The 13,226-nt window shown below is 44.1% G+C and overlaps 1 protein-coding gene across 2 annotated transcripts in view; it reads right to left on the reverse strand.

Annotated features, from left to right (window-relative positions):
* pgm2l1 (phosphoglucomutase 2-like 1) overlaps positions 1 to 13,226 on the reverse strand; it is a 142,256-nt gene that overhangs the window by 15,662 nt on the left and 113,368 nt on the right. For both annotated transcript variants that reach the window (XM_068033003.1, XM_068033002.1), the window contains exons 10-12: positions 3,287 to 3,380; positions 2,259 to 2,388; positions 1,468 to 1,657 (exon numbers count right to left, since the gene is read on the reverse strand). In XM_068033003.1, coding sequence (XP_067889104.1) covers positions 1,468 to 1,657; positions 2,259 to 2,388; positions 3,287 to 3,380 — 414 coding nt within the window. The remainder of the gene's footprint in view (positions 1 to 1,467; positions 1,658 to 2,258; positions 2,389 to 3,286; positions 3,381 to 13,226) is intronic.

Here is a 13,226-nt window from a genome sequence, read left to right on the forward strand (position 1 = left end):
TCCTGCCACCTTCAGGGACTTGTGGAAATGCACTCCAAGATCTCTCGCTTCTTCTACCCCTCTCAATATCCTCCCGTTTATTGTGTATTCCCTCACTTTATTTGCCCTCCCTAAATGCATTACCTCACACTTCTCTGGATTGAATTCCATTTGCCACTTTTCTGCCCACTCAACCAAACCATTGATATCATTCTGGAGTCTACGACTATCCTCTTCACTATCAACTACATGGCCAATTTTTGTGTCATCAGCAAATTTCCCAATCATGCCTCCCACATTTAAGTCCAAATCATTAATATATACCACAAACAGCAAGGGACCCAACACTGAGCTCTGTGGAACAACACTGGAAACAGCTTTCCACTCACAAAAACATCCATCGACTACTACCCTTTGTTTCCTGGCCCTGAGCCAATTCTGGATCCAACCTGCCACATTCCCCTGTATCTCATGGGCTTTCATTTTACTGACCAGTCTGCCATGTGGAACCTTGTCAAATGCCTTACTAAAATCCATGTGGACCACATCCACTACACTTCCCTCATCAATCCTTCTTGCTACTTCCTCAAAAAACTCAATGAAGTTCATAAGACATGACCTTCCCTTAACAAATCCATGCTGACTATACCTGATTAATCCGTGCCTTTCTAAGTGGCAGTTTATCCTGCCCCTCAGAATAGATTCTAACAATTTACGCACCACTGAGATCAGACTGACCAGCCTATAATTATTTGGCCTATCCCCTGCACCCTTCTTAAACAATGGTACAATGTTCGCAGACCTCCAACCGTCTGGTAGCTCTCCTGTATCTAGTGAGGATTTGAAGATGATCCTCAGTGCATCTGCTATTTCCTCCCTAGCTTCCTTTAACAACCTGGGATGCAATCCATCTGGCCCTGGTGATTTATCCACTTTCAAGGATGTCAGATCCTCTCGTACTTACTCTCTCATTATGTTTATCGTATCTAATATTTCACACTCCTCCTCTTTAATTACAATGTCTACATCAACCCTCTCCTTTGTGAAGACAGAAACAAAAAACCCATTAAGAACTCTGCCCACATCTTCTGCATCCATGCAGAAGCGCCCTTGTACATCTCCGATAGGCCCTACCCTTTCCTTAGTTATCCTCTTGCGCTTAATGTACTGATAAACATGTTTGGGTTTTCCTTGATTTTACCTGCCAATAATTTTTCATGTCCTCTCTTTGCTTTTCTAATTTCCTTTTTTACTTCACCCCTATACTCCTCTAGGCTTTCTAAAGTATAAAGAACTTTGTGATCGTCATAAGCTTTCTTTTTCTGCTTTAACTTACCCTGTAAGCTTCTAGATAACCGAGGGGCTCTAGATTTGGCAAACCACCCTTTGTCTTTGTGGGGACATGCCTACACTGTTATAGTTTACTGCTTGATGCTAATAAAACAAAAAGGGCTCATAGGTGAAGTATAAATAAATGTTTAAGCTTACCGACTTCTTGTTTGGCTGGCTGCTGTCATATCCAGTAGTTACATCTCTTACATGCAAAATTTCAAATGATCCACAAAGATGTGGATATTGATTTTCTGATCCGTAGTTTCGAAGTCGATCAAATATTTTCTTAATTGTAGCAGGGTCGTAGCATTTAAAGTAGGAAGTCTTTGAGATGTGATAACCATACCTGAATATAGATATTGAACTCCAACATTCAGTTACAAATTTAAAAGCCTTCAGAGTACAAGCACAAATTTGCAATAACAGCTTTTGAATCACCCATTTTCTTGATTTCATGTTGGTGTTGGGAATGGAACACTCTCCAGGTCAGGCATCCAGTGTTCCATTAAGCACCCTCAGGTTAGGCCCTACAACCTCTACCCTGTACCACCAACCCTCTGCACTGTCCTTTCAAGAGCACCTCCTTACTTCACTAGTGTTATATTTTTCATCTCCGTCACAATCTGGTGTGTTGTCCAAGCAAGGGTGCTATACCCGTACAAGTTAGTGTTGAACCAGAGGAAGTTTAGCGCTGAGATTCCATAGCACTGGAGACTGGCACCCATTTATTTTAGGTAGGATCCTTCTAGCCAGCAGGCAGGAACGTTCATTCCATCTATTTTGGCTACTGCAGAACTGAAAGGCCAGTGTTTCCAAAAGCAATATATTGTTAAGGCAAAAGACAAAGCAGATCAAGATCAGAGACAGGAGCATTAAATGACAGGTAATGCCACACTACAAGAAGCTGTGTTCTCACATTCCTTCAATACCAAATAACTATTACTCACATTCTGTAAATGCTATTCAATTGATCAGCTATGGTGAGGCTTCTGGTTTCCAGATATGTTGCCATTTCTGCCACTATTACAGCTGCACTCACTCCATCCTTATCAAACATCAGCGTACCACACAGGAACCCTAAAGGTATGAGAAGAAAAATAATCAAAAGTGTGAATGGTGGAAATCTGAGCTGAGAAGGCTAAAAATAACCAGCAGGTCTACCAGAAATTGGAGAGAGAAGACACTGGCTAATGCTACAGGTGGAGATACAGCAAATACATTAAGGCTTACCTTCAATACAGAACTTTGATAACCTGTACAACAAAGCTACATCAAATCCAAAGTAAGTGATGAGCAGCAAGGTTAAAAAGGAATGAAGATTTGTTCATGTGAGTCAGGCTTACATATTGCTAAGAACAGGGTCATTCTATGTCCAACATCATGTACATTAAAACCTCTTAAAGGGGCATCATCACTTCAAAACTGATTGCCTATATTTGACATTTATGGGTACGGTAGTGTAATGGTTATGTTACTGCACCAATAATCCAGAGAACACGAGTTCAAATCCCACCATGTTGGAATTAAATTTTTAAAATCTGGAAACAAAAAGCTTGGATCAGTAAAAGTAACCATGAAGCTGTCAGATTATCATAAAAACCCAACTGGTTCACTTACGTCCTTTAGGGAAGGAAACCTGTTGTCCTTACCTGGTCTGGCCTATATTGTTGAGATGCATAACAAAGTTTTAATAGACCACATACATATACATAAATTTATAATGGTCAGCAGCGAATTCATGGCAGGAATACAAACTTGGAGCTCAGCTTATGTTTATAATCACTCTTGTTTTATGCATGATTAATTACTTCTGCAGAGCTGCTGCACTGAATAAGAACTGAATCCCAGCCTTGCAACTCACTTGTAATGATGCAGTATTTAACAGCAACAAGTCTAGAGCATTCACAAACAATGACTATTCCCTCAAACACAGGACCATACCAGAACAGGGAGAAAAACACACAGCATCATTTACCAATGGATTCTTCAAATGCAAAGAGCACTTCTTTCTCACTCTGCAGGAGCTCATCAATTCGGTTTCCAATCCACTTAAACCCTGGCAAAGTTTCCTGAAACAAAATAGGGATCGCAGTTAGCAGCAAAATAATAAAAGCTGTCTTGGATATTTTTACTCAAGCTGTCAAATTGTACAAGAGTACAGCAGGCAAGAGTGGCAAGGGCTGGCATTTTATCTTTTGACGTGCTTCATACTGGATGCCCCATGCAACCTTTAAAACCATTGCTTGAGTAACTACCTTGCAAAGTGGCCATATATCACAGTAAGGTTTAACAAGAACTGATGGAATAGAATGATACAGCATCGAAGTCCATGCAGCCCATTGTGACTGTGCCAGTTCTTTAAAAGAGCTGTTCAATTTTTCAAAATAAATTTAGTTCGACATCCTAGCTTTCTCCCCCAGAACCCTGAAGTCCTCTTCACGTTGTTACGACCAGGTAAGAAAGGTGTCTAGGGGTCTTTTTCAGCCTTCACCTGGTCTTAGTGAAACAGGGTTTAATTTTAAACACTGTGTTTTGAGCTCCCCCTTGGTGAATCCTTGTTCATCACTTTCCAATTATGAGGCAAAGAAATCAGCACAAACAGGCCTTTTTAGGTTTAAAGAAGAAAAGTGAAATTTAAAACTCTAATTCGATAAATGCCTACAAATATACATCGCGTCCCACTTTAGCATACACATGTGATACGCACATGCGAATAGAGACAGAAAAGAGAAGAAAAAATAGAGAGGTTTGAGGCAATATCAGAAGAGTTTCTTGTTACTGTGCTTAGAGTTCACTGTAGTCCTCTTGTAGGTAGTTCTTGCTTGTAGGTAATTCTTGCTTTTTGTTGGGGCCCAGTATTCTTAAATCTTGTTCAATGTAGGAGACTTTTCTCTCTTGGGGTTCCTGTGTCTTCAATGGATTTCAAAGCTGGAGAGAGCGAGATGAGAGCAGACAGGAGAGAGGTCTTTTCAGCCCAGGAGCAAACAGCTTTCTGAGATCGAATTCTCTGTGGCAAGTTCAAATTCAAAAAAACTCCAACAGCCAGTTAGTCGTATGACTCAACTGGTCTGACAATGTCTGTTTGTGTATTCGGCCATTTTAGCAGTTAACCTGGAATGCAAGCCTCTCAACTTTCAATGTTTGATAATCAAAAGTCCATTGTGGATTAAATTGGAGCAGGGGGCCAAGCACTGTCTGTTACTATGCAGATGTCTTTCCAGTCAGGGGCTTGGCAACCCCTTGTAATAGACCTTATTTTCTTCCCAGCAACAATTTTAAAATTTAATGTCCATGTGGCCATTCTTTACAGGTGGGGGCCTGCATGACAACGTGCATGTCCAATAGCTCTTTGAAAGTTCCTACGGAATCTGATTCCACCACCCTCGTTGTGTGCTCTGTATGTGAACAGCCTTCTGTGCGGAAAAAACCATTCTCCTAGTTTTCCCTCTAGTTAGTTTGCCTATTATTTTAAATCTATGACCTTTGGTTACTGACCCACTTTCTAGAATAAACTGTTTCTCCCTACTTGTTATAGATCAAAACCCTCATTATTTTTGAACACCTCAATCATTTTTGAGACCATGACCATTTGAAATATGAGACACACACAGAAATACAATTTGAAAGTCTGTCCTTTCAAACAGGGGCTGAGTATGGAGAAAGCACTCTGAGCTGTGTAACACTAGATTATTACAGGTCTATCACTGATGGTAACCATGATGCAATGCATCCTCTGGCAATATAATCATGGATTTACACCATCCAGCTGGGAATGCAAAACCTTCAATGGACAGATCCCATGTTTGGAATTTTTAGTCTCAGTCTATATCAGAGATGCCTGTATCTGCCAAAATATAAACCTGGCAGAACCTGACAAGCTGCATGTAACATGGGCCAAGTTTAATTAACGTTTTTCTCTATCCTATAATTTCCCTGACCTTTTCGTCACGGTCCACTTATCTGACTGCAAATATCAGCAGACTATGAATGCAGGGCTATCCCAGTATTCAGATCAGAAAGCATCTATTAAATTTATTAATTTTTAAAATTCATTTGTGGGATTGGAGCGTTGCTGGCAAGGCCAGCATTTATTGCCCATCCCAAATTGCCCTCCAGAAGGTGGTGGTGAGCCGCCATCTTGAACCACTGCAGTCCATATGTTGCTGTCAGGGAGGGAATTCCAAGACTTTGACCCAGCGACAGTGAAAGAACAGCGATATGGTTCCAAATCAGGATGGTGTGTGACTTTGAGGAGAACTTGCGGGAGGTGGTGTTCCCATACATCTGCTTCCCTTGTTCTTCCAGGTGGTAGAGGTCGCGGGTTTGGAAGCAGTTTTCAAAGGAGCTTGCAGAGTTGCTGCAGCACTCGTAGATGGTAAACACTGCTGCCACTGTCCACCGGTGATAGAGGGAGTGAATATTTAAGGTGGTGGATGGGGTGCCAGTTAAGTGTGCTGCTTTGTCCTTGATGGGGTCTGAATTCTTGAGTGTTATTGGAGCTGCAATCATGCAGACAAGTGAGAATATTCCATCACACTCCTGACTTGAGCCTTGTAGATGGTGGACAGGCTGTGGGAAGCAGGGGATGAGTTATATACCACAGAATCCCCAGCCTCTGACCTGTTCTTGTAGCCACAGTATTTATACAGCTGGTCCAGTTAAGTTTCTGGTCAGGATGTAGATGGTAGAGAATTCAGTGATGATAATGCTGTTGGACGTCAAGGGGAGATGGTCATAGCCTGGCACTCATGTGGTGGAAATGTTACTTGCCACTTATCAGTCCAAACCAGAGTGTTGTCCAGTTCTTGCTGCATGCAGGCATTTCCCATTTCCACTGACTGTTTAAGGTTCTGCGGCAGTCCTGATAAGGGAAGAGGGTAGAATAATGGCAATGTCACTGAACTAGTACTCCAGAGGCCCAGGCTAATGACCTGGAGACATGGATTCAAATCCCACCACGGCAGCTGGTGGAATTTGAATTCAATTAATGAATATATTCAGTTAATTAATACAAATCTGGAACTGAAAACTATTCCCAGTAATAGTGCCATGAAACTATCAATTGTTGTAAAAACACATCTGGTTCACTTATGTTCTTTAAGGAAGGAAATCTGCCATCCTTACCTGGTCTGGCCTACATGTGACTCCAGACCCACCGCAATGTGGTTGACTCTTAACCCGCCTCTGAAATGGCCTAGCAAGCCACTCAGTTGTCAAGGGAAATTAGGGACAGGCAACAAATGCTGGACTTGCCAGCGATGCCCACATCCCATGAAAGAATGAAAAAAAAAATTGAAGGATTTGCAGGATTGATTTTCAGTGAACTGTTTTATCAATCTACGAAAATCAATTCCATCAAGTAGATGTAGTGTAGATGAACAGAGAGATCTTGGTGTCCAGGTACATAAATCCCTGAAGGTTGCTACCCAGGTTAATAGGGCTGTTAAGAAGGCATATGGTGTGTTAGCTTTTATTAGTAGGGGGATCGAGTTTCGGAGCCACGAGGTCATGCTGCAGCTGTACAAAACTCTGGTGAGACCGCACCTGGAGTATTGCGTGCAGTTATGGTCACCGCATTATAGGAAGGATGTGGAAGCTTTGGAAAGGGTGCAGAGGAGATTTACTAGGATGTTGCCTGGTATGGAGGGAAGGTCTTACGAGGAAAGGCTGAGGGACTTGAGGCTGTTTTCGTTGGAGAGAAGGAGGAGGAGAGTTGACTTAATAGAGACATATAAGATAATCAGAGGGTTAGATAGGGTGGATAATGAGAGTCTTTTTCCTCGGATGGTGATGGCAAACACGAGGGGACATAGCTTTAAGTTGAGGGGTGATAGATATAGGACTGATGTCAGAGGTAGTTTCTTTACTCAGAGAGTAGTAGGGGCGTGGAACGCCCTGCCTGCAGCAGTAGTAGACTCGCCAACTTTAAGGGCATTTAAGCGGTCATTGGATAGACATATGGATGAAAATGGAATAGTGTAGGTCAGATGGTTTCACAGGTCGGCGCAACATCGAGGGCCGAAGGGCCTGTACTGCGCTGTAATGTTCTAATTCGAATTCTAAAGTGGTCATTTTGAACACCTGTAGTGTGAAACTCAGCTCAGTTATTTATTTTTTAAGCCACTATTTTCATCCTCTCCAGGCCCAGTAATGTCATGAGGCTCCACGATGGTCCTCCCCCACTCTCTCCAGACCTAAACCCTGTATCTATTCATCAAGGACACAAAATGTCATGGATCCTGGGAGATGCTTTCAGAAGCAGCATCAGATGTATCTCTGTCCCAGTTGTCTCTTCTAGGGATCATGAGCAAATTACAAGGAAGGTCACGAGTTGTCTGCTTGAGTGCACCTCTCTCGGTACCCTAACTTGCAACATGAGACGATACTTATTACAGGTACAACGCAATATACTAACGCAGGGGACTGACAGGAGCCACCAGGCCACAGTTATGAACACAGTTAGGGCGGCACAGTGGCGCAGTGGTTAGCACCGCAGCCTCACAGCTCCAGGGACCCGGGTTCGATTCCGGGTACTGCCTGTGTGGAGTTTGCAAGTTCTCCCTGTGTCTGCATGGGTTTTCTCCGGGTGCTCCGGTTTCCTCCCACAAGCCAAAAGACTTGCAGGTTGATAGGTAAATTGGCCATTATAAATTGTCACTAGTATAGGTAGGTGGTAGGGAAATATAGGGACAGGTGGGGATGTTTGGTAGGAATATGGGATTAGTGTAGGATTAGTATAAATGGGTGGTTGATGTTCGGCACAGACTCGGTGGGCCGAAGGGCCTGTTTCAGTGCTGTATCTCTAATCTAATCTAATGAAACTCCTGTCCAGCGACAATACTCCAGGAGCTGATGCTATCCAAGCTGAGGTCTACAAGGTTGGAGGTCAATGCCTGGTCAAGAAGCTCACTGAACTCCTTCATTCTATGCGGGAACAAGGATTCATCCCACAAGAATACAAAGATGCCTCCATTGTCCACTTGTACAAGCGGAAAGAAACTCGCCAAGCTTGCGACAATCACAGAGGAATCTAATTTCTTTCCATTGTTGGCAAAATGTTCGCCAGAATCCCTTTGAACCTCTTAGTGCGACATCTTTAGATTAGATTAGAGATACAGCACTGAAACAGGCCCTTCAGCCCACCGAGTCTGTGCCGAACATCAACCACCCATTTACACTAATCCTACACTAATGCCACATTCCCACCAAACATCCCCACCTGTCCCTATATTTCCCTACCACCTACCTATACTAGTGACAATTTATAATGGCCAATTTACCTATCAACCTGCAAGTCTTTTGGCTTGTGGGAGGAAACTGGAGCACCCGGAGAAAACCCACGCAGACACAGGGAGAACTTGCAAACTCCACACAGGCAGTACCTGGAATCGAACCCGGGTCCCTGGAGCTGTGAGGCTGCGGCACTAACCACTGCACCACTGTGCCGCCCTTGACCAGGATCCGTTACCAGAGAGTCAGTGCAGTTTCAGAACAGGCCGAGGAACCACTGATATGCAGTTAGACAGCTGCAGGAGAAATGACAAGAACAGAACATGGACCTCTGCACGATGTTTGTTGACTTGACCAAGGCCTTCGACACAGTCAGTCAGTCGTGAGGGCTTTTTAGAAGGTAATGGAGAAATTTGGCTGCCCTGAGAAATTCATCACAATGGTTCAACAGTTCCATGACGGCATGCTCGCATGTGTCCTGGATGACGGAGAGTCTTCTCTGCCATTCCTCGTCACTAATGGAGTTAAGCAGGGCTGCGTGCGAGCACCAACCTTCTTCAGCAGGTTTTTCTCTGCTATGCTTTCCAATGGCTTCCATGATGGTGATCCGGGCATTGAAATCAGATATTACATGGATGGTAAGCTGCTCAATCAGATGATTTCAGGCAAAATCCAAAGTCTCCAAGGACATACTTTGTGACTTCCTATTTGCCGATGACAACTAATTGCTGGTTCAGAGCAGGTAATGCAATGAACTTGTTCTCAAATGCATGCGACAACTTCAGCCTTACGATCAGCACGAAGGAAACTGAAGTAATGTACCAGTCTGCTCCAGGAAAGCCCTATCTCAAGCCTAAGGTTTCAGTCTATGACCAGAACCTGTCAGCAGTGGATAAGTTCATTTAGTTCAGCAGCACACTCTCTCGAGCTGTTTATATCGATGATGAGACAGATACAAGTATTTTCATATGAACTAGGAGCAGGAGTAGGCTATTCGGCCCCTCGAGCATGCTGCACCATTCTATAAGATCATGGATGATCTGTTTGTGGACTCAACTCCACTTTCCTGCCTACCGCTGATACCCTTTGACTCCCTTATTTGTCAAGAATCTGTCTACCTATGCCTTAAAAATATTCAATGCCCCTGCCTCGACCCCTCTTCAGGGAACAGAGTTCCACAGACTCACGACCCTCAGATTAAAAATTTCTTATCTTGGTCTTAACTGAGGGACACCTAATTTTTAAACTGTGTCTCCTAGTTCTAGTCTCTCCCACAAGGGGAAACATCTTTTCAACATCCACCTTGTCAAGTCCCCTCAGGATCTTGTATGTTTCAATAAGATCACCTCTCATGCTTCTGAACCTTCTCTGAACTGCTTCCAATGCAATTATATCCTTTCTTAAGGAGACTAAAACGGTACACAATACTCTAGATGTGGTCTCACCAACACCCTGTATAACTGTAGCAAAACATCTGTACTTTTATATTCTATTCCCCTTGCAGTAAACGACAACATTGCATTTGCCTTCTTAAAAACTTGCTGTATCTGCATACTAACTTTTTGTGTTACGTGTACTCGGACACCTAGATCTCTCTGCATCTCAGAGTTCTGCAATCTCATTCCATTTAAATAATATGTTGCTTTTCTATTCTTCTGGCCAAAGTGGACAAGTTCACACTTTCCCACATTATTCTCCATCTGCCAAATCTTTGCCCACTCACTTAACCTATCTATATCCCTTTGCAGATTCCTTATGGCCTCTTCATAATTTACTCTCCTACCTATCTTTGTGTCATCAGCAAATTTAGCAACCATACATTCTGACCCTTTATCCAAGTCATTGATATAAACTGTAAATAGTTGAGGCCCCAGCACTGATCCCTGTGCTACTCCACTAGTTACAGCTTGCCAACCTGAAAACGACCCATTTATGCCTACTGTTTCCTGTTAGCTAACCAAACCTTTAATATGTTTCCCCCTACACCATGGGCTCTTATTTTGTTTAGTGACTTTGATGTGGCACCTTGTCAAATGCCTTCTGGAAATCTAAGTACACCACATCCACAGGTTCCCCTTTATCCACGTTGCTAGTTACTTCCTCGAAGAACTCCAATAAATTAGTCAAACATGATTTCCCTTTCGCAAAACGATGTTGACCCTGCCTGATTACATTGAAGTTTTTCAAATGACCTGCTGTAACCTCCTTAACAATATATTCCAGCATTTTCCCTATGTTAAGCTAACTGGCCTGTAGTTTTCTAATTTCTGTCTTCCCCCTTTCTTGAATAGCAGAATTGAATTGCCAAAGTAAGTGTAGCCTTTGGCAGACTTCGAACATCAATCAGTCTGGGAACGAAGAGTAAGTCTGTCTACCAAACTGAAAATCTATAGAGCAATAGTCCTGCCCACTCTACGCATGCAAGGCTTGGACTGTGTACCAGCGTCATGCGAAGCAGCTCATCTATTTTTACTTGAGCTGCCTTTGGAAGCTTCTGAAGATCAGATGGCAAGACAAAATACCAGACACTGAGGTGATCACCCAAGCTGGCATGCCAAGAATCCACAGCGTATTGAGACAGTCACAACCTAGTTGGGATGCTCATGTAGCCAGAATGCCCGACACTTGCTTACCAAAGTGAATCTTTTATGGAGAGCTAGAGTCTGGGGTACACTCTCATAGCAGTCAAAGGAAGCACTACAAGGACGCTCTGAAGGCTTCGCTTAAGAGTTTTGATATCGACCCAGAGTCCTGGGAGAAGCTCGCCCAGGATCGCTGCACCTGGCGCAACCAAATAAAAATTGGTGCGGCCTCCTTTGAAAGCAAGCGCATATCAGAAGCAGAGAGAAAATGCAAAGAGAGGAAATCTCGAGTCAGCAACTCATCCAAAATTCAATCGTCTGCACTCAGTATCCTGTCCTATTTGCAGCAGAACCTTCCAGGTGCAGATTGGCCTTAGTTGTCACCTATGTACCCATCAGAACACTACCAAACACCCCAGATGATGGACATGCTCATCTTTATCTCGAAGGACGAACAACAATTTTTTTTTTATTCATTCACGGGATGTGGGCGTCGCTGGCCAGGCCACCATTTATTGCCCATCCCTAATTGCCCTTGAGAAGGTGGTGGTGAGCTGCCTTCTTGAACCGCTGCAGTCCATGTGGGGTAGGTACACCCACAGTGCTGTTAGGAAGGGAGTTCCAGGATTTTGACCCAGCGACAGTGAAGGAACGGCGATATAATTCCAAGTCAGGGTGCTGTGTGACTTGGAGTGGAACTTGCAGGTGGTGGTGTTCCCATGTATTTGCTGCCCTTGTCGTTCTAGTTGGTAGAGGTCGCAGGTTTGGAAGGTTCTGGAAGGTGCATTGCTGCAGTGCATCTTGTAGATGGTACACACTGCTGCCACTGTGCATCGGTGGTGGAGGGAGTGAATGTTTGTAGATGGGGTGCCAATCAAGCGGGCCGCTTTGTCCTGGATGGTGTCGAGCTTCTTGAGTGTTGTTGGAGCTGCACCCATCCAGGCAAGTGGAGAGTATTCCATCACACTCCTGACTTGTGCCTTGTAGATTGTGGACAGGCTTTGGGGAGTCAGGAGGTGAGTTACTCGCCTCAGGATTCCTAGCCTCTGATCTGCTCTTGTAGCCACGGTATTTATATGGCTACTCCAGTTCAGTTTTCGGTCAATGGTAGCCCCTAGGATGTTGATAGTGGGGGATTCAGCGATGGTAATGCCCTTGAATGTCAAGGGGAGATGGTTAGATTCTCTTTTGTTGGAGATGGTCATTGCCTGGCACTTGTGTGGCGCGAATGTTACTTGCCACTTATCAGCCCAAGCCTGGATATTGTCCAGGTCTTGCTGCATTTCTGCACAGACTGCTTCAGTATCTGAGGAGTTGCGAATGGTGCTGAACATTGTGCAATCATCAGCGAACATCCCCACTTCTGACCTTATGATTGAAGGAAGGTCATTGATGAAGCAGCTGAAGATGGTTGGGCCTAGGACACTACCCTGAGGTACTCCTGCAGTGATGTCCTGGAGCTCAGATGATTGACCTCCAACAACCACAACCATCTTCCTTTGAGCTAGGTATGACCCCAGCCAGCGGAGGGTTTTCCCCCAGATTCTCATTGACCTCAGTTTTGCTAGGGCTCCTTGATGCCATACATGGTCAAATGCTGCCTTGATGTCAAGGGCAGTCACTCTCACCTTACCTCTTGAGTTCAGCTTTTTTGTCCATGTTTGAACCAAGGCTGTAATGAGGTCAGGAGCTGAGTGGCCCTGGCGGAACCCAAACTGAGCATCACTGAGTAGGTTGTTGCTAAGCAAGTGCCGCTTGATGGCACTGTTGATGACACCTTCCATCACTTTACTGATGATTGAGAGTAGGCTAATGAGGCGGTAGTTGGCCGGGTTGGATTTGTCCTGCTTTTTGTGTACAGGACATACCTGGGCAATTTTCCACATTGCAGGGTAGATGCCAGTTTTGTAGCTGTACTGGAACAGCTTGGCTAGGGGCACGGCAAGTTCTGGAGCACAGGTCTTCAGTACTATTGCCGGAATATTGTCAGGGCCCATAGCTTTTGCAGTATCCAGTGCCTTCAGTCGTTTCTTGATATCTCGTGGAGTGAATCGAATTGGCTGAAGTTTGGCATCTGTGATGCTGGGGACTTCAGGAGGAGGC

This window comes from Heterodontus francisci, chromosome 6 (genome assembly GCF_036365525.1).
Source record: "Heterodontus francisci isolate sHetFra1 chromosome 6, sHetFra1.hap1, whole genome shotgun sequence".
In the NCBI taxonomy this organism is placed as follows: Eukaryota; Metazoa; Chordata; class Chondrichthyes; order Heterodontiformes; family Heterodontidae; genus Heterodontus; species Heterodontus francisci.